Source organism: Astyanax mexicanus, chromosome 8, assembly GCF_023375975.1.
Source record: "Astyanax mexicanus isolate ESR-SI-001 chromosome 8, AstMex3_surface, whole genome shotgun sequence".
NCBI classification, from domain to species: Eukaryota; Metazoa; Chordata; class Actinopteri; order Characiformes; family Acestrorhamphidae; genus Astyanax; species Astyanax mexicanus.
Genome location: NC_064415.1, coordinates 43,462,401 through 43,488,252, shown reverse-complemented (window position 1 = coordinate 43,488,252; position 25,852 = coordinate 43,462,401). Strand labels below are relative to the sequence as shown.

General features: G+C 39.0%; 1 protein-coding gene across 1 annotated transcript in view; it reads left to right on the top strand.

Annotated features, from left to right (window-relative positions):
• The window catches only part of asap1a (ArfGAP with SH3 domain, ankyrin repeat and PH domain 1a), a 122,084-nt gene that overhangs the window by 55,868 nt on the left and 40,364 nt on the right, over positions 1-25,852 (top strand). The window contains exons 4-5 of the mRNA XM_022678005.2: positions 11,611-11,683; positions 24,670-24,815. Of these exons, the coding sequence (XP_022533726.2) occupies positions 11,611-11,683; positions 24,670-24,815 (219 nt within the window). The remainder of the gene's footprint in view (positions 1-11,610; positions 11,684-24,669; positions 24,816-25,852) is intronic.

Below are 25,852 nucleotides of genomic sequence, written 5' to 3'. Positions count from 1 at the left end.
AGCCAATCAAACACCAGTTCAGCCTCTACATTGGAAAAACAAAAATGTGCACACTGAAGTAAAGCATGGTAGTATCTCACCTAATGAGGCACCATGTAATGTTTATTTTAGAGTTTATTTTACCATTTAAGAATGATTTGTGAAACAAAAAAGGTATATAGATTTTTCTGGCTTTTAGATACAAGATTTAGAACAGCTTGACTGGTGACTTTTTGTGCTTATTTTGCTTTAAAATGACTTAAAATAAGGCGATACGGTGAAAATTCCAAAAAAGACCGTTATTATTATTACTACGATAATTATTCTTAAATTGACAAAATAATCTTACGCTTATAACACGTAGTAAGACAAAAATTCTTATCAGAGAAAAATGTTTACTATTGATTTAATACAAAATAACTAGATCATTTCACTTGCTAAGATATAGTTTTTTGCAGTGTACACACTGGGATACCAGTTCGTCAGAATGGGATTACATTATTTATGTACATTCATCACACAGTGTTACCTTAGGGCATGGCTTGGGATCGCCAACAACTGCATAAGTTGTGAGGTGCTATCTTGTGAGTGAGATTATCACAGTTTAAATAAGGCCTTATAGTGGGTGCCAGGTGAGACATTACATTTCTAAATGTATGCAGACATTTAATATTGCTAGTTCCACAGTGTCCTTTGTGTACCTGGAACATGTAATACTGCCCACTGTGGACAGATGCTGTAGTGCAGGATAATGATCACGACCGGCTGTGTCTGGCTTCTATTGCCTGTGCAAACAGACAAGTGACTCTCGCAGAAATTACATCCACATTCAAAACAGGAGGAGCTGGCATGCATATCCCATAGGTCAGTGCAGAGTTTTTTTAGCTGTCATGGGACATGGCAAAAGTCATGGGATACGCTACTAGTTCCTTCCCAGTGACATGTAGCATTGTAGTATACAGTACATAATGTATATACATGTATATAAATAGCTTTTAAACCATAAAATTAAATGAAAAGTGTGTGGCTGTGCCTGTAAAAAAAAAAAAAAGAAATAGTCAGAGTGGTTTCTCTGGCTCAATCATTTTAGCTCTATTTCTTTTTTAATCAGCAGATGTGCGCTGTGTTACTCTAGCTGAATGCTGTAACCTGCGGTCGCAGGCTGCTGAAGTGAGCCTGTCACATCAGGCTGCTGTGAGCCCTGAGAGAGGTGAGAAATCTTAATGAAGGCCTGTGGAGATGACCCTGACCCCTCTATACCCCATGCACATGACCACAGAGAGAGAGAGAGTATTACAGCTGTGGCCCAGAATCAGCCCCTTCATTACAGCACTGCATCTGCAGTTCCACACTTCTATCTGTCTGTCTCACTAAACATACAGCAGGTCATCTCACGGCGGGTCTATCTGTGCCAGCCACATGCCTCTCCAGCCGATGCATCATGCTCGCTGATGACCCGCTTCCTGTGGCGGCTTCCGTGGCTGTTCCGCCGCCAGCATAAGCAAAGCTATTTATGATTCCCATTTCCTTTCTTTCCCTTTCTGTCTCATCAGAGTGCAGGATTTGAGTCTGAACTGGGCTAATGCCTGGCCCACACTGCAGTTTTTTTTAATCATATTAGACTCACCAAACAGGGTGTTGGCACATGGGGTTTGAGCTGATTCCCATATTATACTCGGCACCCATGGATTTCTCTTGGGTCGATTGCTGTATTATATTCACCAAACATGGTGTTAGCACATGGGGTTGATTCCTATTTTATGCCCTGCAGCTCAGCACACGCAGCTTGGTTGAATTCTATATTATATTTTGCAACCGGAGTGTTTGTGCAAGTGGTTTAGGCTGACTCCTATATTATACTCAGTAACCAGGGTGTTGGTACATCCTTTATATATTCTGTAGAAAGTTTTGGTTGGGAATAAAAAGGCATCGATAAAGGATCAATGTTAATTAGATTGCTTAATAATACCACTAAAAATTTCCTCTTTGTCCTAGGTCCTAGGTCTAAAACCAGTAACTACTGGGATATTTAATGAAAAGTCATCAGTATCACATATTCATCTAAGGTTAAGTATAAGTATTGCCAATCAGGGTGTAGGCACAAGCAGATCTGAGCAATGTCCATGTTATACTCAGCAACCGGGGTGTTGATACATGCAGCCTGGGCTGATGGCTGTATTATACTTGGCAACTGGGGTGTTGGAACATGTGGTTTGGGCTAATTCTCATATTATACTCGGCAGCCAGGGTGCTGGGCATGTAGCTTGCACTGATTCCCATATTATACTCAGCAACCATGGTATCGGCACATGTAGCTTGGTTTTATTGCTGTAATATATTCACCAAACGGGGTGGTAGCACCTGTGGCTTGGGTTAATTGCTGTAATATGCTCACCAAACATGGTGTTAGCATATAGGGTTGATTCCCATATTATGATCAGAAACTGGGGTGGTGACACACGCAGCTTGGTTGAATTCTGTATTATACTTGGCAACCAGGGTTTTTGTGCAAGCGGTTTAGGCTGACTCCTATATTATACTCAGCAACCGGGGTGTTGGTACATGCAGCTGAGGCCGAATGCTGTATTATACTCGGCAACTGGGGTGTTGGCAGATGAGATTTGGGCTGATTCCCATATTAGACTCTGCAACCATGGTGTCGGCACACGCAGCTTGGGTCGATTGCTGTATTATATACACCAAACGGGGTGGTAACACCTGTGGCTTGGATAAATTGCCGTAATATACTTAACAAACATGGTGTTAGCACATGGGGTTGATTTCCATATTATGCTCAGCAACCAGGGTGGTGGCACACATAGCTTGGGTCGATTCCTTTATTATACTTGGCAACCAAAGTGTTTGTGCAAGCGGTTTAGGCTGACTCCTATATTATACTCAGCTACCGGGGTGTTGGTACATGCAGCTTGGGCTGATTGCTGTATTATACTCGGCAACTGGGGTGTTGGCAGATGAGATTTGGGCTGATTCCCATATTAGACTCTGCAACCATGGTGTAGGTACATGCAGCTTGTGTCGATTGCTGTATTATATTCACCAATCGGGGTGTTAGCACATGTGGCTTGGGTTAATTGCTGTAATATACTCACCAAACATGGTGTTAGCACATGGGGTTGATTTCCATATTATGTTCGGCAACCGGGGTGGTAGCACACGCAGTTTGGTTGAATTCTATATTATACTTGGCAACCAGGTGTTTGTTCAAGAGATTTAGGCTGATTCCTGTATCATACTCAGCAACCGGGGTGTTGTTACATGCAGCTTGGGCCGAATGCTGTATTATACTTGGCAACTGGGGTGTTGGCACGTGCGGCTCGGGTTATTCCATTATTATACATACAGCAACCGGGGTGTAGGCCCATGATTTAAACCTGGTTCGAATCTAGGCCTGATTCTGGCCTGAATGCTCGGCCCAAGTAATCTTTCTTACTGGTAACTGAATACTGAGATGTAAATATTAGGGGTGTCACGATTTTGATATTTTATCGAAATCGATCGAAATAATGTCATGGTCTCGAGCATCGAAGTCAGAAAGATGATCGACAATCCCTCCCTCTAAGCTACGCAAGCACGCGCGCACTACGCAAATGGCGCAGCACACGCCGCGGACATTGTGACTGCTCAAAGAGAAGCCCTTTCTCCAGAGAAGGTGGACATTCTTACCTTCTTAAAGAAAAACTTGAAAATATAAAAATAACATTCGTTTTGTCTAGCCTCAAATATGTTAATAGGAGCATCTTTCTCTAAGATAAAGTTAATAATATATCTTTGTTATAGAAAAAAACTTGTCATTCTCAGGGACAGAGTCTTATTTTTCATGTTTAACTGTTATAGTAGGAGAGAGTTCAGTTTGTTAAGGCTCTAATTGTTCTATTATTTTGTACATGACTGTTTCTGTATTTTTTTTATTATTTATTTTATGTTGCACATTGCTGTTTTAATAGTGCACACTGCTGCTACCAAAAAAAGCCACTAGATGGCATTACATATATATCTTAATTAAATTATTTAAATTTGACCATTAGTGCCTAATGTGGTGTATTACAGGTCACTTGTATCACTTTGCATCACTTATATCAAGTCCACCTTTTGAAATAAGATATTGTAAATTTGATGAATCAAACCAATGAATGACCATAGACTAATCTAAATCTACTGGCATAGGCCTCTCTGCTGTAAAAAAAAGAAAATCGAGAATCGAATCGAATCATGACCCTAAAATCGGAAATAAAATCGAATCGAGGATTTAGAGAATCGTTACACTCGTAGTAAATATTAAACTGTTTAAAATGTTTCATATCTGGGATTCGTGATCGATGCGACCAGGCTGCTCTGGGGGAAGATCAGCAGCCTACAGATTGTATTATAGACACAGCACATACTACAGAATAACCTGAGATCATCATCATCATTTATGATCACCCTGAAATCGGATGATGTTTTGCCTCAGTAGTAGTAGTAGTAGTGTGGGCCAGGCATAAGGCTCATACACTCTGACTCTGACTTCATCACTGCTCAGCCTTTCAAACCCACTGAGAGAAGATTATCAGGAGCTAGAGGAAGACTTCCCTGTATTTTTAGAGCTTTGCTGTGAGAGATGACGTTAGGGGATTATTTGGTCTCGGAGAGTGGAGAGCGTGGCCTGAAGCTACTCCGTCTTTCTCTCTTAATCGATTCTGAAGGCTCTGTTGAGGGCCCCACCCGGCTGAATTATTTTTGGGTACATTTTGTGTGTATGTGTCTGTCTGTGTGCAGTGGAGAGTGATAGAGAGAGAAAGAAGCACTCTAGCTCCTAGCGACTTCAGATTATGACTCGAGCCGCGTGACATGGACATAACACTGCTATTATGCCACGATTGCAGTAGATGGAGTGTATCTTGGGATCAGTAACATATATGGGATAGAGGTTGAAGGAACTGGAAAGGAAGCATTATCTGTTATAGATTTCGATATTTTTTTTTCATACCGTGTCAAAACATTGATTAAAGTACGGATGCATTGGGATTTGTTTTGTGGCTGCCAACATGGGCTCATACATTGCATGTGTTTTTCACTTATTTTTAATTGGTGTGCACCAAAGATATGAGTGCTGCTTTTGGCCTTCTATTAAAAAACTGTCAGATTGAACTCTAGATATATAAATACACGATAAATTATCCAAATACAGACATACAGCTCAAGAAAAAAATAAGAGACTACTTTAGTTTCTGAATTAGTTTCTCTGATTTTGCTATTTATAGATGTTTGAGTAAAATGAAGTGTTGTTTTATTCTAGAGTTGCACGGTGTACCGAAGGTTCGATTCTTTTTCGATACTACGTCCTCACAAACGATTCGGTTCTTTAGCGTTCGATGCTTTCGATACTGTATATAGCCCAGTCACTAGCTTCAAAAGAGTCAAATTAGTAGGCGCGATTTGATTCAGTTCATAAGAAAACTGATTCACACCGCAGCAGTCGGTGTGGCAGGATTCAGATAAACTTAGTGTTCTGAACAAATGAATCGATTCACGCGCAAGCCAGCAGAGCAGCAGCGAGTGTAGAATGGCGACGGCTAAAATAACAGATGTCTCTCGTCCGCGACTTGTGGACAAAACGGGCGCGAGGAGTGAAGTGTGGGAAAATAGTCTGAGATGTAGGCATCTGTTTTTTATTTATATTTTTATTTTTAAATAAAATAACGAAAACTGAAAGTGAAACTAAACTACTTTATTTATTAGCGCTGTTTTCACTCCCGCAGTTGTACAGCGGGGGGTGTTGTGCCGATTCTGTCCGCGAAGCGGGAGTCGGATTCAGTAGCGGATTCGGCACAAGTGAGGCGGCACCTCGCGGTCCGCGGTGTTAGTTGTAAGCGCTCGCGCTAGCCGCAAAATACGACAGAAAACACTGAGGGAGCTGCAGACTTATGTGTGGGACTAGAAAATGAGCACGAGGAGCTAAAAGAGAACCTTTACCTGTGAGTAGCTCACATCAGAACACGCAAATCTCTCTCTCTCTCACTCTCGCTGTGTCTCTTTCTCTGTGTCTCTCTCTGTCTCTCTCTCTCGCACGTGAACGCCTCCGCGTTTGACCTGCAGCACTGTGTTTAGCTGTTCTTAAAAATCATTTTAATTAAATAATAGTTCTATGCTTCTATGTTACAGTGTTATTTAACATAATTCTGATCATATTTCGCTCATTCATTTAGCAGACAAGCACCCTGATCTCTACAAAGAGCTGAGAAGTCGACAGGTTAGTGGAGTTAGTCAAGATACACTCTGTCTGTAGCTTTACTAAGATTTACTAGCGACTGCTAGTAAATCACGTTAACACGGAGGGGAGTGTGCAGGAGTTTTGTTTTGGACCCGTGGTTTTCTCTATTTCTCCATTATCCCATTGGCTGTGAAACATGAACTCAAGAAGTTCACGTTTTCGCGTTTCCATCGCAAATCTGTGGTCAGGCACGTAGCCTGCTTGATCGTTACACTGAACATGGGCTTATTAAAAACGGTAAACGGTTGATTAATAAAACGGAGCAGTGAGTGTTAAAATGAACATAACATTGTAATGTTCTTCTGTCTCTTTATTTTCCTTATTCAGAAATTAACTTCTGCCCGCCCGTCAGGTTCACATAGTCAGGCTACCATTACCTCTGGTTTTAGTTTTAGTTTTTAGGAAGTGTTTAGATAATTGTTATAGTTAAGGTTATAATAACGAAACTTGTTTTTTGTTCAAATGTTTCATTTTAGAATAAAAACGTTTGCACCGATTGTTCAGTGTTCAATCCAGTTCAGTCAAAAATAAACATTTTATGTTCAGATATTTTTATTGTTTTTTTTTCTTCCAAGTATCGTTTTGGTATCGAGAATCGTGATACTACAGTTGGTATCGGTATCGAAGTCAAAATTTTGGTATCGTGACAACCCTATTTTATTCTATATTCTATATTCTATATGGACAAAATTTATTCCAAATTCCAAATAAAAATATTGTCATTTAGAGCATTTATTTGCAGAAAATTAGAAATGGCTGAACTAATAAAAAAGATGCAGAGCTTTCACACCTCAAATAATGCAAAGAAAACAAGTTCATATTCATAAAGTTTTAAGAGTTTAGAAATCACAGTTTTCATGCATCTGGGCATGTTGTCCTCCACCAGCCTTACACACTGCTTTTGGATAACTTTATGCCTTTACTCCTGGTGTGAAAAATTCAAGCAGTTCAGTTTGGTTTGATGGCTTGTGATCATTCATCTTCCTCTTGATTATATTCCAGAGGTTTTCAATTTGATAAAATCAAAGAAACTCATCATTTTTAAGTGGTCTTTTATTTTAAGTGGTATTTTTTTCCAGAGCTGTATAAGCAGTTAGCATATTTATGTTTTAGGAATCACTACAAATGAATTGAAATTAAAATAAGATACAACACCATTTGGCTTTGTATGTTTCTATTTATAAATATTAAAAAGTATAACATATGGCCCGTATTTCAGTTTAAAAACACTTAAAAACACAAAAAAATATGAAATTAAAAAGAAAATAAGAAAAATAAAACGGACAGTATTGTATAAATAATTTTTTAACACTGTGTAAGGATGCAGCGATTAGTCGGCTTCATCGACAACAATGGCTATAACTAAATGTTGATGCAGAATTTTATTGTTGACGCGGCATTTATGTATGATGGAGTGAGAGAAAGAGAAATAGGGCGAAAGAGAAAGACACACTAATCGACTAATCAAATAATCGTCAATTAGTCGACTACTAAAATAGTCATTAGTTGCAGCCCTAATACTGTAACATTTTTGCTACAATTTTATATCATCTTCACAGTATCACAATATCACAATATATTGAATCGCAATGCCTGTATCGTAATCATAATCATTTTATTCTGTATTGTAAAAGCACAAATAGCATTCTGTAACTGGACATTGCATTCCACTGATACTAAAGGTCTTCTGCCATATCTGGTGCTCAAAGGCCAATATCACAGTAACTATTAACTAGTGATTTATGGTGTGCTGTATATAAATGTAAATGGATGAATCAGAATATGAAGGGCCACTGGGAATGTTTTATGTGTATCAATTTATATTTTTATGTTAATCGGTCTGCATCTTGCCGCTGATTCCCTCCCGCATGCACTGCAGCATCACTGTGTGGATAGAGCTACATGTCATGAAGAATCAGTAGATTTGTGAGCTCCCATTAGGGAGTATTTGTGTTTGAAAATGCTCTCGTTCTCCTGGTGCAGTGTGGGTAGCTCTGTATGTGCGAGGCTGAGAGAGGGAGCTGGGTTAAATCAGCTTGTCGGAGTGAAAGGGATTTACCCGCATGCTCTCTAATGCATCAAAATACTGCAGAGAGATTTTGCAGGATGGACCTGCTTTTGCCCTTCAGTGGCGTATTTTCGTTCTTGCTGAACTGTCTCAGCTCTAAATCACACGTCTTTTACAGAACCAGCTAAAAGAGTTCGCACACACTATGTCACACTCTCACACTCTTAGGAATTATTATTAATTTAACCGTTTAGATTACTTCTGAAGATGCGCTCGCTATATGTGCAAATGTTTGTGGACACCCCTTCTGATGGTTTGTTTAATAAAGTGGAATTTTAAACAAAGTGTCGATTTCAGGTCCTCCTTAAATCGGTGGCCTGGGGTTTGCTTTAATGCTGCACATTTGGCTATCCACTCTTGGTGCTGTGTGTGGGGTTGTGTGATTGGTTCATTTTAGAAAAGTGACTGCTTCAGCTTCAAGATTTCAAGATTTAGAAAAGCTTAAGGCCCAATTTTAGCAATTTTTTAGCAAAATGCACAAAAGGCATGTAGTAATTCTCTTAATGTATCAATTGTGTCTTGGGCAGAACTTGCAATAAAGCAATCAGCATGTCATTTGCCGTTGGCACGCACTATGGGTATGTGCACTGCTGTAATTTGCTGTACACTGCAAATGTGTGAATAACAAGCGGAGGTGTGTGCGCGTTTGGGACATTCAACACGCACACACCTCCAGTTAACTGCCAAGTTAGCAAGTTAGCAATGAACGTCTGACTGTTGATGTCTGTCTAGGTTTTTTTGTCTATCTTGTGGAGCACCTATATTTTCCGTTACCTGAACACACGCCGCACTTCCAGACCACCACTCCCATTTGGGTAGATTTATTCACGCAGGCAGAAGGTGTGAAAATGCAAGCTGTATAACTGTTGGTGCAAACTGTAAAATAGGGCCTATAGTTTGTTAAAATAAAGATGGCCGGTTCGAATCCTGTTTATGTAGCTTGCTATCAGCTGCCAGAGCCCTGAGAAAGCACAAATGGCCTTGTTATTGCTGGATGGGTAGATGGCGCTCTCTCCCCCATCACTCCAAAGGGTGATGTCAATCAGCACGAGGCATCTGTGAGCTGATGTATCGAAACCAGTCGCTGCACTTTCCTCAGAGTGCACTGCAACAGCAACAACAAAAGAGACTATTAAACCTAGCTCTGTTGTTATATTAGGCCTGAAAACAGCTAAAAAGAAGGCTTTTTTGGGTCAGATTCTTAAAATTGTTGCATTTGATTGGAGACTTATAGGAGATTTATGTGTTATTCTATTTATTAGCCTTGTTGTTTTATATATTTGTCTTCAAACTGATTGAATGCACACATTCAGTCAGGTATGTCCAAGCCTTTGACCTTTACCTTTGATACTGCACACATTTTAGGTCAGAAATATTTTTTTTTTTAATGGAGGGGAATGTCACAGAGCGAGCAGAAGCCTGTGTGAGAATCCCCCAATAAGTAGCGACGCTAACGTCCTGCTGTTGCTAGGCAGCTGTGTGTGAGGATCGTCAGTGATGGGTATGCCTGTATGTGGAGTAATTTGGTCTGTGACTGTTTAACCCCGGCAGCACAGTTCTTTGTGAGCTATGGAGCACATATGTGAGAGGGTTGATGAGATTCTCTCTGTGAAGACCCTGGTTTAATGATTGTGTCTGCAGCAGGAGCTACTGGCAGCCCCCTGTTCTCCCGTCAGTCTCCTCAGTATTGGAGGTCTAATGGAAAATGCTGGTAACGCGGCGAGAGGCTCGGCTCTCTCACACACATGGTGTTTCCTTCTATCTCTCTGCCTATTGACCCATCTGGGTAGAGAAAAAACGTGCCCAAGACAGCACTAGCCTGTGCCACTGCGGTGTTGCTATGGTTACAGCAAGAGCAGGAATCCCCCGTGCTTTCCTCTCACCTCCTAAGGTCTGACCCGCTGTGTGCAATCAAACAGAATGATTACAGGATGAGTTTGATTGTGTGTTGCATTTTCAGAGAAATAAAAGCTGATTTTATAAATAAATTTTGTATTCATTTTTATTTTAGCTTTCTGTCCTTGGTTTTTACCATATGCATTTATACATGATTCCCAAATGCATCTCTGGTTATTCAGACTGGAATCCAATTGGTATGTAGGGAGGAATATGCAGATTTATTGTACAAGGCAGTTATTGCTTGTGTTTTATTGTACTGGAAGGAGTTTAGTTGTTGAATGATTTGTTTCCACTAAGGATGCCCTGGATATTTGGCAATTGAGAATATTGGGTAAAAAAACTAAAACATTTTTGGTTTTAATGTGAAAAGACTGAGTCATTTATTTTATGCAATTATTTAAGTCATGTTGCAGTGTTTTCTCTATTGTTTGGATTCTTTTCAGAAGTGGCAGCAGTTTTAGCTTCACTTTAGTATTTGTTATGCTATGTTTACCAAAAGGCTGACTTTGTTTCTTCGTGTAAATTTCAAGTTAGCAAGCTACATACATATGAAGTAGCGCTGCATAGGTAAATGTATGATTACAATAGCACTACTGAGATGGCTAGCTGAAAAATAGTTTGAACAAGAACAGTACTGCTGAAATAAATGTATTAGTAATGAATTAAATGTGGAAAAAGTGGCAAATACAGCTGAATCTTAAAAAAATAGAATATAATTGTAAACTTTGTTTCAGTAATTCAGTTCAATAAATGTGAAATTCATATTATATAGATGTTTTAGACCCAGAGTGATCTATTTTATAGCATGTACTTCTTTTATTGTTGATTATGGCTTATAGCCAATGAAAACTAAAAAAAAAATGTGTCTTAGAAAATTTTTAATATTATATAAGACCGATTGGTACTTTTGGGACCAGTTGGTACAGTGTTGGCAGTCTGCCAAGTCTTGCTGGAAAGTGAAAATTGCATCCCCAAAAAAGCTGTCAAGTGCTGTAAGATTATGACTTTGGACTTGATTTTGATAAAACACAGTGGATCAACACCAGCAGATGACATGTCTCTCCATACCAACACTGATCATCAGTAAACTTAATATTTTATTTGTAAATCAAAAGAGCAGAGTCTGGAGGAAGAGTGGACAGACACACAGTCCAAACTGCTTGAGGTCTAGTGTGAAGTTTCTACAATCAGTGATGGTTTGGAGAGGCATGTTTCTGAAAAATATGTTTGTTTTGGTGCATCTCTAGTTTACACTTCTATACCACACCTCCTGAAGTGCTTTAAGTGATTTGTGTCTGTTTTGAATGTGTCTTGGGCGTTTTTTTACTTTATCCAATTATACTGTAATCCGGATTCTCAGAATTCTCAATGAGGTCTTTGTTGTTTTCTGCAGGCGCTGGACCAGGACAGGACAGCTTTACAGAAGGTTAAGAAGTCTGTCAAGGCAATCTACAACTCGGGGCAAGGTAAGAGCTGGACTCTCTTAGTGTATTAACTGATTAACTGCCCATCAAATGTATGGTGCCTTTCAGAAGACAATGTCAGTTGGCAACAAAAAGCAGTATCACATAAAAAAGCCAGCCCTCACAATCAAGCCAACCCTCTTGTGAGTTGATTAAGCCAAAGTGAAGGCCTAAAGAGAGGATTTTTTTATGTTTACTAAAGTAATAGTTTTTCCTATCTCTACTTTTTGATTAATTTTTGATTAACTGTCTAGTTCTACTTGAAAGTCTAACATTTTTAATACGTTATGTAGACTTAACCTGGATCGTGCCTTTAGGTATGTACAGTGCCTTTTGCCACATTTCAGGCTTTAACATAAAGATATGAAATAGTATTTTTTTGTGAAGAATTAATAAGTGGGACACAATCATGAGGAATCATGTGGAGCAAACATTTTAGTTTTTAATGTAATGCAAGATTATTCGGTCCCCTTGCGTTAATACTTTGGAGCTTCACCTTTTTCTGCGACTACAGCTACAAGTCGCACAAGTTTTACACGTGAGACTGAAACTTTTGCCCATTCAGCTGGAGCTCAGTGAGATTGGATGGAGAGCATTGTTAGGTTGGACTGAGAGCGTTGGTTTGTGAACAGCAGTTTTCAGCTCTTTTCACAGATTCTCCATTGGATTCAGGTCTGGACTTTGACTTGGCCATTCAAAGACCTGGATATGTTTATTTGTGAACCATTCCATTGTAGATTTTGCTTTATGTTTTGGATCATTGTCTTGTTGGAAGATAAATCTCCGTCCCAGTCTCAGGTCTTTTACAGACTCCAACAGGTTTTCTTCCAGTATTTGTCTCCATTTATCTTCCCATCAATTTTAACTGTCTTCCCTGCTGAAGAAAAGCAGGCTCAAATCATGATGCTGCCACCACCATGTTTGACAGTGGGGATGGTGTGTTTGGGATGATGAGCAGTGATACTTTTTTTTAGCCACACCTGACCACAGCACCTTCTTCCACATGTTTGATGTACAAACAGCACTTCTTATGTCTTTCTTTCAACAGTGTCTTTCTTCTTGCCACTCTTCCATAAAGACCAGATTTGTGCAGTGTAAGACTGATTGTTGTCCTATGGACAGAGTCTCCCACCTCAGCTGTAGGTCTCTGCAGTTCATCCAGAGTGATCATGGGCCTCTTGGCTGCATCTCTGATCAGTCTTCTCCTTGTTTGAGCTGAAAGTTTAGAGGGACGGCGGGTCTTGGTAGATTTGCAGTGAACTGATACTCCTTCCATTTCAATATGATCTCTTGCACAGTGCTCCTAGAGATGTTTAAAGCTTGGGTAATCTTTTTGTATCCAAATCCAGCTTTAAACTTCTCCACAACAGTATCTCAGACCTTACTGGTGTGTTCCTTGGTCTTCATGATGCTCTCTGTGCTTTAAACAGAACTCTGAGACTCTGATTACAGAGCAGGTGCATTTATACAGAGACTTGATTACACACAGGTGGATTCTGTTCATCATCATTATTAGTCATTTAGGTCAACACTGGATCATTCAGAGATCCTCACTGAACTTCTGGAGTGAGTTTGCTGCTTTAAAATAAAGGGACCGAATAATATTGCCCCGCTTTTCAGTTTTTTATTTCTAAAAAAAGTTTAAAATATCCAAAAAAATTTCGTTCCACTTTACGATTGTGTCCCACTTGTTTATGGTTCTTCACAAAAAATTACAATTTCATATCTTTATGTTTGAAGCCTGAAAGGTGGGTGAAAAGTATAGGGGCCAAATACTTTTGCAAGGCACTGTATGTACCTGGCTGTAAAGCCAGTCTGTAAAGTGGTCTTGATGATTAACCTTTTATAAACATGATGTCACTGGTGGCTGGTGGTATCTGTGTCTGGTTCTTCCTCATAGACTGTCTCTGATGCATTGCGTATATATATACAAACCTAAGGCAGCATAAAGCCCTGACCTGAGACCTCGGTGAGATGCCATTCAATTGCAGGTTAAACTGACCTCTAAGTGGACTAAACTGAAGTAGAGGAAAGCTTCATATATATTTTAAGCCATCTAAAATTACCACGGTGGATCATGTTATCTTAAAGAGCTCTAAAAACAGCTGAGGCACAGACGCAGTGTGATGTGTCTGAACAGGGTTTTAAAAGGTTATATTACATTAGCTGGCTAAATGTGTATGATCATCAGTTCAGACCAAACTCTGTCTCTAGATCAGGGAATCCCTTAACCAGCCTTGGGCACATGTTTGTGTGTTTCCTCATGTAGGATCTGATTAATCTCAGATCTGATTAATCTCATTACCTAATTAACCAGCTCCTCATGTGCTGCTGGCTCAGAAGCGTGCATGGAGTTTAGTATTGCACCAATATGGACACTGCAACAGTATCAGAGCAGATACAGATGTATCAGCATCAGTATCTCAAAGACAGAGCACTGATACCATAAAAAGTGACTGATGTGCAGGTGCATCACTAGATGATGCTTGACTGAAGCCAATTATTTACAAATGCTATGGTGAAAATTTCTAGGCGCCTTATGATTTGATTTGCTTAGATTTTGATTCAGCGGTTCTGCAATGTGATTATAAAACGAAAAATCTAGAATTAATGTTGTTAGAATACTAGTAAAACCAGCAGAAACAAGAAGGTAATTACTATGTTATGGCAGACCAGTGTAATGTGTATACAGAACTGGTTTAAAGTCGTATGTTTACCGGATGGTTAAGTCAGCTCATGTTGATATCTTAACGCAGTATCAGCAGATAAAATCAGGCTTTGGTATTAGAAGGGAAAAATTGGTATCAGTGCATCTCTAATGTAATTCTCCATCTTACTCATTGTGGTCATGAGATAACTCATTGCTATCTCATCACTTCCTTATCAACCCTTGTTTTGTCTGACACTGTATTTTGTGTTGTAGACAGAAGAATAGTGTTCTTCCCTTGATTCTTCTAATAATGGTCATATTATTTTAGGTGTTGCTGCACAGTAGAACAGTGCACCTCCACCATTCCTGAAAACTGCCATTTCTAATCTAGATTATAAACTGAGGAAACCTGAAAAAAGCTTCACTATCTTAAATCCGGCTCCTGTTTTTGTTCATAGTGTTGTCAGCTACTCAGTACCAAATGTTGTCATATACCTTTTTTATTGGCCAATTGATAATGATCCAAGTGAAGCTGAGTGCCACATTAATATTTCCATACGTACTTTGTGATGCGCCATCTTGTCAGACATCTGTAATTCAAGATGAAATGTCCTTTACTTTTTGAAATGGCTGAAAACACTGCAGTAAGCAACACTATGGAGCTCAGAGTGTGGTTATCTATCTTTTTAGCTAACTGCTCTTTTTTGTACTCACTTTACTCAGCTAAATGATGTACTCTCAGGAGGGTTATCCAGTTAGTGTTTTTATACTTTCTGCACTGGGCTCAATGATGTACTCTCGAGAAGGTTATGCAGTTGAAAAAGTGATGTCTTTTATGCCGATTTCTTCCTGAGGTGTATTCGTTTTACACATTTTACAGATATGAGTTTACAAATGTTTGTAAAGTGTTCGAGTCATATACAGTAAAAATATTCAGCACTCAGAGCTGGGATTTCTACACTGGCTTTATTAGGTTCTGAAGCTGTGAGTAAAAAAAATAAATTTTATTTAGTATAACAGTTTTATACATTCAGTAGAAACAAAAACATCTATAAAGTTTGTGTATTTCCTAAACAGTAACTTAACTTTAAGATGTTACCTGATGTCCTTAAAATAATAATAGTAAAAGTAAAGTAATGTAACATCAAAATTCTACAACGAAACTAAAGTGCAATATATTTACTGCATGCATGTAAACTGAACAGTTTGACAAACAGTTGAAAGTAAAGCAAAAACAAAATAATCTGCCTTCAAATATTTCAGAATATCACAATATAGAGTTTTTTTATTATGATTTATTTTTGGTGATATATTTTTGCATACTATATGATATGGCACACCTCTAATTAGCATTAGCAACCTCTGTGTTTTGCAATAGACAATGCAATAGATTTTCATTTGGATCTCTCATGATAAATAATGGCTGTGGCTCTTCAGACCAAGACTTGAGGCTTGAGGTTTTAAGTGCCCATTATATTAAAGCGTGAGGTTTTTTTTTATTTCAGCTTATTTCTTATATTTCTTGACCTTCTCTTTTATTAACAGCTTAGCTGTGAAAATACTAACACTGTGAGTCTGTCATGTGTAATGTAAACATATGTGTACTGCAGCATTCTAGCCTCGCTCAGCCCTGCTGCTGCTACTTGCGTCCGATTTATGAGCTGACCCTGTCCTGACCTCAGTGTTCCTTAGAGAGCCATTAGCTTTTGACCACGTAGAGCCGCATTCAGAGTCAGCAAATAACCCACACACTCTCCATTTCAGCTAATGACTTTATTTATGTTCCTGTTGTTGTTTTCAATGAAGTCATAGCGTTATGTGTGCAGAGCTCTCGGCATTCATCACTCTCGTCACTCTGCTGCAGCAGTGAGCGCTGAAGCTTGTCTGTTATTCAAGAGGGAAGGAAGGCTAAGAATAAAGCTGCTTGTATACGCTGCAATCTCAGTGTTGCATCTGCTTCTGGTGCCACCATCCTGATTAATTAGATCTTATTGTGAGGACACGCTCTAATCGGGCACATCCAAATTAGCTCGAGATAATAAGACCTATTGACACTTGGCATGAGTCTCGCTGTTCCTCTTAAATGATTCTGTATAGAGAATGGTAACACACCAAGTGCTTACATATGACCTTGGAGATTCAGTTACAATCCCTGTTCCCACATGTAGTTGGTCAGGCAAGACCTGTGTATGGTAAAGCTGGTGAAGCAAAAAAAATAAGGTCTCTTTAAAAAACAGTCTCTTAAAAATAAATTAACTTTAAATAGTTCATTAAGCATTTGAGCAACATCGTAATGCCATGTACTCTAAAGGTGGGACAAAATATTGATATTGTGAAATATTGTATCTTTACACATACATGGGCTCAAATATCAATGTTTTTTAGAATTTTATTACACATTTTACCTATTTTCTACCAAATTTTGCACAGCCAATTACTAATTATCAATTACTTCCGATACACGTGAAGTCAGCCACCGCTTCTTTTCCAAGCATTGCTGAGTAGCATCACAGCACGTTCAGAGGATAGCACAGCGACTCGGTTCTGATACATCAGCTCACAGACGCCCTGTGCTGCAGACATTACCCTTTAGTGATGTGGGGAGAGAGCGCCATCTATCCACTCGGAGGGAGCAGGGCCAAGCTTGATGGCAAAGCTACATGAGCGGGGGTTCGAACCTGCCTCTTTCCGCTCATAGTGGCAGCAATTTAGACCGCTGGACCACTTGGCGCCCCCAAATATCAGTGTTTTTGAAAAATAGGTGCTCTAAACTCCCTAAGACTCGCCTCCCAATTTGACTTACTAAAGTTACTGCTTCATTACTCCACATGGTGGAACCAATCAAATGAATAGGGCAAACCTGCAAAGTCTGTAGTATTTTATCCTCTTCCTAGAGCATCACAGATATAAGAGTATCATGATATAATTGTTTTCGTGGTTGCCCTGTGTAGAGGTGTGTCATATTGTATCGTACACAATAATTTGATTGTGAACAATATTATATCCTGAAATATTGTGCCACATTACAGTCATCTGGCATTATTTTCAATTTTCCTTAAGAAAATCTCTACACTTTAAGAGATCTAATGGTATTTGGACTATCAGGTGCATTGCAAATCCTTTAATAATCCGGTGCACCTTATGTATGAATTTTACCAGTCAGGTTGTAAGGAGGCGTAAAGCTACTCTGCTGAAGTGCAGTGTAATACAGGAATTTCAATAAGTTTCTCTAGCATTAACCACTTACCCAGGTGCTAGCTCTTTTGCCGTTCAGATGTAAGTATTATTGGACTGTAGTCTGCACTTGGGACAAAGTACTAACTAAAAGCGCCCTGGCTTACTGGAACCCTCAGTGTTTCTCGGTCTACCACTCTCAGGCAGCATTTACAAGCACTAATCGTGGCTGGCTAGCGCTGCTAACTGCATCTGGCTACTGCTGCTAACCAGGGCTGGCTAAACACTGGCTAAACGCTTGGTAACCGCGGGCAGCGCTCACCTTGGAAAAAAACTGCAATACGAAAGCACTTTACTCACCCAAATGAACAGTATTCAGGAGAGAAATGTGTGTTGATTAATACCCAGAATTCGTTTGAGTTTAAAAGAAAAAGTTTTTTTCCTTGTTTCCTTGGGCACCCCCAGTGGCGAGACCTGCTGAATTAGAAGGGAAACATGGTTGTTGTTTCCATTTGTTGTTAACATGCTGGAAACGATAATTGTCTGTGATTAGTCAAATTAATTGTTTTGCTAGTAGTTTCCCTGTAATTTGACATAGTTTTGATTTGATTACAGATTTATTGGGGTGAAGGCCCTCTTAAGGGTCTGAAGGTTCTTTATAGAGTTCAAGGTTCTTCATGATCTTTATCTTCTTAACCTTGTAATCCAGTTCATGGTCATGCTGGCAGTAGTGCAGACCCTAAAGCCCAGGCATTCCTGTCCCCAGCAAGTCTCACCAGCTCCTGCTGGGGGATTCCCAGACGCTCCCATGCCAGCTGACAGATATAATCCCTCCAGTGGGTCCCAGGTCTTCTTCTGGGCCCCCTCCCAGTTGCTCATGGCCTGAACCCTCTCAGCTGTTCTTCACACTCAAACATCTCTATTATAAACACGCTTCTATAGGTCAGTGTATCTCTGTATGCCAGTAAAGACCTGCTGGGGTTGCTAGGATTTTGGATGATCACCACCTCACCTTATTCTCAACTCCACAACTCATCCCAAAATCTCCAAAGCTCAGTGCATGGGGATCTTTATACCCCTTTAGCCCACGGCATGCAATCAGCATGGTGTCAATAAGCTCATGTTTATCTGCTCCAGAGAGTTTGATTCTAATGGCAATAACTGACATATAGTGACCACACAGGCCTGGAGCATTGGGCAGCCGTTCTGCAGAACCCTGGGAGCAGAGAGGGTTGAGGGGCTTTCTTGGTGGGCTTGCAGAAACCAAAACTGGCTAAATATATATATATATATATATATATATATATATATATATATATATATATATATATATATATATATCTTTAATTGCATATAGTAGTGTAGTGTAGAGTTTTGTCAGTTAATTAAAACAATTAATCAGGTTAATCACTTTAAGAATTAAGATTTATTAGCAGATATTTAAATGGAAGTACAAGAATCAATGATAGATTGACAATGACATTTATTGACACATTGGTGTCATTTACTGTATTAATCACAGTAATTGTCTGTGATTAGTCAAATTAAATTTTATTGCTAATATTTTCCCTGTAATTATGGGAGGAAGATAATAATTATTGTGTAATCGTCAGTTTTACACTAAACACAGACGTAATCCATCAATTACAGATAAGAGGCAGATGACGAACACATGACGCCTTCATTCAGACACTCACAAAGACTAGAGCAATTTTGATTATTTTGTGTTAAATAAAGACCTTAGGACCCTATCTAACAACCTGTGCAAGGTGCATCGCAATGCTTATTGCTATGTTACACCTCACCAACAGTATATTTTCACGCCTTGCACCTGCATCATTTAAATAGCAACAATGCTAATATCTTGGCATGGGAAAACACAGGAGCACCGCTGACTAATTACCCTGTCATGCTGCAAATCAAGCTGCACGGTTGGTGGTTAGCCTAAAGATCACTAAAATAGGGCTCTTTAAAGTTTCCAGATTGATCATATGAACTTAAAACAATATAACCTTATAGGTTTTTATCTTCGCCAACAGGTTAAATTAAGCAAATGAACACATATAGATGACATACTGATATATTCATACGACAAATTGCAGATTACTTGACTGAAAACAATATGAGCGCACATCCCAAAAGCATAAATGTTGTCTGATTTTGAGCATCATTGCAGATAGCTGTGCACTAGTATGACATGATATTGTATCTTGTAGGAATTTCAAGAATTCCAAATACCAAATAGCGATGCCAATGCCAAACATTCCCCTTTGACATGGGACTGACTTGGAAACAGCTGACTGTTGACTGAATTATCCGACACGGTCCAGACCTTCGAGTCAAGGTCAGCTGCATATGTTTACTGGTATCACAGAGAGAAAGACTGGGACATGATGTTCTAAATATAGAAGCTGCTTAAGCAGCTGAACTGCACTCGTCTAATTCTGTGTTGCTTCTAGGATTATTTGGTGTAAAGCTGTTGAACCCACCCAGTGATTCTTCATCAAGTGTCCTCTCCCAGTCCCAGTCCTGCACCTGCAGCGTAGATCAGCCCTCTGCTGGTCACTGTGGGGAAGAGACGGCCTTCACTTTCAGGGGCTTGAGCCCTCCTCCTCCTTCTCCCACAGAAGACGAATGACCTAATCATGTGGTTTTGCCAAGGGCTGGGCTCACACTGAGCAGTGAGGATCATTCCCAGATGAGCCTGGCATTCCACAGACGGAGTGCTACACACGGCCTGCCCGACACATCTGTCCTGCTGGAAACTTGCAGCCTTCCTTAGACAACTCCCTGTTCTGCCTTCCAGCCTAACAGTGCACCATGCAGTCGTGTGTTCTTGTGTTCTTGTGCTGCTGGTAAAGATCTAGAGCTTTTCTCCAGGTTGTTTCTCCAGGGATGTGTGATCTCTATGCAGGTGTTTGGGAGCTTATTGTCAGAATCTCCACCCAAGTCATGTTTCATGTTTCATGAATCATGTATCATGAATCATAGGGGTGTAAACAGCCTTTGACCACACGTTGATTTGATTTGATTGCAGTACTTGAGGGAGTGATTTAATGCATTGCAAAGCATTTCTGTGATTTAGTTATTTTGGTATGATTTAGAATTCAAATAAATATTTAAAATGACTTTCTGCTTGATTGCAAATATTGCTCCTAAATCTCAATGAAAATAAAAGAGGCTTGTCGATAAGCAACAAGTGTCAGTTTGAGGGAAATACAGGAACAACACTATGTCAGTACCTGATCAGAAAGAGTTGAAGCAAGAATTGTAAGCTATTGTAAAACTTTTTTATAGCTTTGTTCATCTTGTTTTAATGTTTTAATGAACAAAAACGTACAATTTTCCATCTCAGTAATGAAGTGATTGACAGCCTTGACTGGAAGATACTATGTACAGCACCTTTCTGTTCATTTTATGAAATAGTAGTGTAACTTACATAAACTGTATTTTTACAGGAAAAACTGGGTATCCACTTTGCTTCTAGTTCTTTAGTCTGCACTGTAAACTCAATGAAGGCAGTCTGAGTCACTCTTGAGCCCAATCCCATGTCTAATGTGTACCAATACCTCTTACACTTGGTTACCACAAGTGTAATCCTTCCTCTCAAGCTCTTTTCCTAAGGGGAAGGAAGGAGTGAAATCCTTGCTCTAAGAAATGGGACAACCCTTAAAGAACCTGTAGGTGATCCTGTCAGGCTGATGTGGTAGAAGTGGAGTGCTAAAGTTCAGCAAAACTAGCTAAATAAGTTAAGTAAATCTAAGATATTAAACAAAACTGTAATTAAAGAAAAACTTTCTTTTAAAGTCAATCGAGCGCTGGATGTTAATCTAGACAGATTTCTCTCCTAAAAACTGTTTATCTGGGTGAGTAAAGTGCTTCCATTTAGTGCTTTCCATCCCTAAGGCTGAAGCATTAGCATTAGCGGCTAATGCTGCCCCACAGCATTACACTGAGGAACCCTGAGTGCTCCGGTAAGCCTGAGAGATATTAACTAGTGGTTTGTCCCACTTAGCTTGTTTTAACACAGTAACATTCAGACTACAGTCTGATATACTTACCTATGAACAAAGAAAGAGTTAGCGCAGTTAGCGGGTAATGCTAATGCTACTCCAGCAGTGCTAGTCAGGGTTAGGAGCAGGGTACAAGCCGATAATACTCACCTCTGAACGCGTAAATAGTGGTTAGCGGCTATTGCTAATGCTACTTCTACCCCGGTGCTGGAGAACTAAACTGAAACTCCTGTATAAAGCTGTACTTCAGTAGAGTGGCTTTACTGCTCCTTAATACCTGACTGGTAACATACATACATAAGGCACACCAGATTATTTTGGGGAAAATTAAAGCATTTTAAGTGCTTTAGTAGGCTTTGGTTTGTGGGGGGGTGGTGCTGAATTTTGAATAGCATATTCCAGTTTAGTTTCATTTAACTCAAATCCAGCAGAAGAAATATAAAATTTATGCAATGTCCAGGGTTCAGACGGTCATGAAAAACCTGGAAAAGTCATGGAATTTGAAAATAGCAATTTCCAGGCCTGGATAAGTTTTGGAAAAATAAGAATACTCAGAAAGTTTTGGAAAAGTCATGGAAATGTGGTCTACAAATCTTTGTGTTTCAGTTTATCTATGGAGAAAATCTATTTTGAGCTACAAATACATACAGAGTGAATTCAGTAATTTAGCCCTACACAATGGAGATCTCAGGATCTGACACATTATTTATTAATAAAGATTGTCTGTCAACATTTTATCTGATTCATTTTAGGCCTACTATGATCAGTTTTAATTAAAGTTTTAGTTGATTTTTTTTTATTTGCCTTGAAGGCAAATTTATTGGTTAAAAAGTGTATGAGCCCTGAATGTCTCAACTGAAGGACCAACATTGCTATTTATTTATTTGTCAGACATTACCAAACATTAATAGGATCAGTAGTAGAGTGAGCATCACACTAAACTCTCTCTCTTTATCCTTATCTACCAGTTGATGAATGTGGTCTTACGACTAAAAGGTGCTGTTTATTACTAAAAGTTCATAAACATAGAATAAATTGGCATTATTAAATGCACAAATGTGATTACATAAACTATTTGTAGTATTTAGATGTAGAAGTAACTAATACTAAAAAAGTGGAACAAATTAAGAACAAGATATTGTCGCTGTCCAATGAAAAACATGCATCTCCAAGACAGCAACTTTACAGGAGGGAGATAAAACCTTCTTTACTTTTAGTGGATCAATGTAAAAAGTGATCATTTCAGGTCACTTTGGAAAATTTTAAGAAATTGTACAGTGCACAATGTAGGGACAAGTTTGTGTGTTCAAATTATAAAGTAAACTAAAAATCATCAAAAATAGGAATACGTGTTTTTCATTGGACAACAACAATATGCTTCAATGCTACATCATTGCAGGGGCTTTTCAGAGAGTACTCTCTGTCCCTTTAATACCCCCTCCCCCTCCTAACCTGGAGCTGAGTGTTAACGTCAGCGTGGACTTTAATGTGCTGGGCTTTGCTGGTTTAATGGACTTCCTGTGGGCTGACACTCGTGCAGGAAGCTGTCCTCGTTCAGGGATTATCCAGGAATCCTGGAATGCTCTGTGGAGTTCTGCCCCTGCCCTGGCTGTGCATGCTGGGATTGTGCTAGAAGTCGATTGGTCTGCAGCTGTGTGTTCCTCTCATTCTCGGGGTGCTTTCACCATGCTGAGAGCTGCTGTTTGCCTTGCACTGGTTGGCTTGAAGGGAATGAGATAAATAGATTTCTATATAGTTTAACCAACTGTTAAAGGTTAAAGGGCATAACATCACCTATAATTCTATTAAAAAATCATACAAATGTTTTCATAATTTTACGTAAATCAACAACAAATTCCGGATTTTTTTTTTTTTTTTGGTGCTGCTATTTATGAATGAAAAAAAACATTTGGGAAAATAAACACTGCAATCCAACATAACTTTATCCCATAGACTGTGTATAGCTGGACAGAGCATCATCTCTCAAACGTGAAGCCACCACAGGTCGGGCGCCCCCTGCTGTTCGGTTTCAGAAAGCTGTGTAACCCCACCCATTACCATAGGTTTCAATGGCAGAACAGACAACTTTCAATCACGTTTTTTTCTAATATAATGTAATTCTACCTCCACTATTAAATGCAACAGCTAGTGTAACCTCTGCTTATATTGTACATTTTTATATCCCCACAGAATTTGTTTTTTAAAACGTTATTCAGCTCTATTCAAAAAGATGTGGTTATTGTAAAAGGGCTGATTATGGGCGGGACCAATAACAGACCGTCAGCTCCGCTCAGCAGCCTGTGACCGTGAGGCAGCCCTCAGGGGCGGGGTTATTTAAATGAGTAGGCTGTCTCTCCACAGTCTTTCTCCCTCTACTGCCCAGACTCGGGTTTCAGAATCGCCAACATGGCGGAACATTTTGGCTTCATTTTCATTAAATGAATGGGAACGGCGACACAGCGTCCATCTTTTTTACAGTCTCTGCCTTATCCCATCTGTAAAACATGGTGGTGGTAGTATTATGGTTTGGGCCTGTTTTGCTACATCTGGCCCAGGACAGGACAGCTTGCCACCATTGTTGGAATAATGAATTCTGACGGAAAATTCAGTATCAGGACATCAGTCCCTGAGCTAAAGCTCAAGAGAAATTGGGTCATGTAGCAAGATTGGACAGGCGGCATTCTACCAAAGAATCATTAAAGAGAAATAAAATTAATGTTTTTAAAATGGCCAAGTCAAAGTCCTGACCTTAATCCAGGCAAAATGCTGTGGAAAAAGCTAAAGCAAAAGTTAATGTGAGGAAATCTGACCAGATAACAGAGTTGAAGCTGTTTAGTATGGAGGAATGGGCTACAGGTCCTTTATGGCTGTATGAAGGACTGATCCCCAGATACTGAAAACGTTTAGTTGCTGTTACACCAGATACTGAAAGCAAAGGTTCAACATTCGCAAATATTTAATATTGGATCATTTTCTCTATAAATAAATATGTCCAATATATATCTTAATATTTTTATAATTTGATGTGTTTGTTCTTAAGTTTGAACTAAATTCATGAAGTAAAAATCTATTAAAGTTGTAGGTCCAATTTATGTAGAATTATAGACAATTTACAAATGTTTAAACTCAGCTTTTTTCTCTTTTCCCCACAGAGCATGTGCAGAATGAGGAGAACTATGGGCAGGCGCTGGACAAGTTTGGCAGTAACTTCATGAGCCGAGACAGTTCAGACCTGGGAGCCGCCTTCATCAAGTTCTCCAGCCTGGTTAAAGAGCTCGCTGCTCTCCTCAAAAACCTGGTGAGACCGTCGGCTTTAACTGCATGATGTTTTCAGCTGTGGGTTGCCATAGATTGTTCTAATGTACCTAACTGCTTGACTGGTTTACCTAACAAACAAGCAGTGAAAGAAGGAGTTAACAGACAGTTGTTGGTAAATATAAGTGTTTAGTTAGAGTTTGCAGTGTGAAAATAGTTTATAGTATAGTATAAAATTATAACATTATTTATATAAAATTGTCACATAAATATATATTTTTTTAAACCAACAAGGCTACTGCTAATACTAACACACACAGATACTACAGCAAGCCAAATCATAACACATTCACCTTAATATAAAACATCAATATTTCATATCAATAGGCAGCAAACAACACCAGATACCAGTCCACAGTGTGTATCACTACACACACACACACACACATTGAATTGACTGCAGCGTTTTAAAGAAACAAAAAGGTTTAGTACTAAACTAAAAAAAGGTTGTCAGCATTAAAACATCTTACTATATAAACTGTTATTGAACATCGTTGTTGTACTTCAGTATTAATCTGTAACACAGGTTTTAATATTTAAACAAAGATTAGATCAGATCAGATCAGCTCTGTGTTTCCTATTGGTGAGACTCCCAATGCAATGCATGTTTTCTTGACAGCATAACTTTATGGGTAAAATTAATTTAATAGACATTCACACATGCGGGATGTTGTAATTTTCAGGAAATTCTAAATGTCTTCAATTGAGAATATTTGCAGACAATATTAATTTAAATTTGACCAAAATGTGATCAATCTGTTCTATTGAGAAGACGTTATTTATAATAATTTTACAGAGAGGAAAATAAATAAGCACTTAATGTTTTTTAATTCATGTAATTTGCGATTAAAACTGTTTATTTCTATATTATTCATTTTTTTATTAGTATTTACTAATAAATAAATAGTATTTACTTATTTATATAAGTAAGTAATTACTTATAGTATTACTATTTTCCTTTATATTGCACTCTTGAATTGGGTCTGTAACCTAAGTTGCCAGGTTTGTTGTTTTCCCACC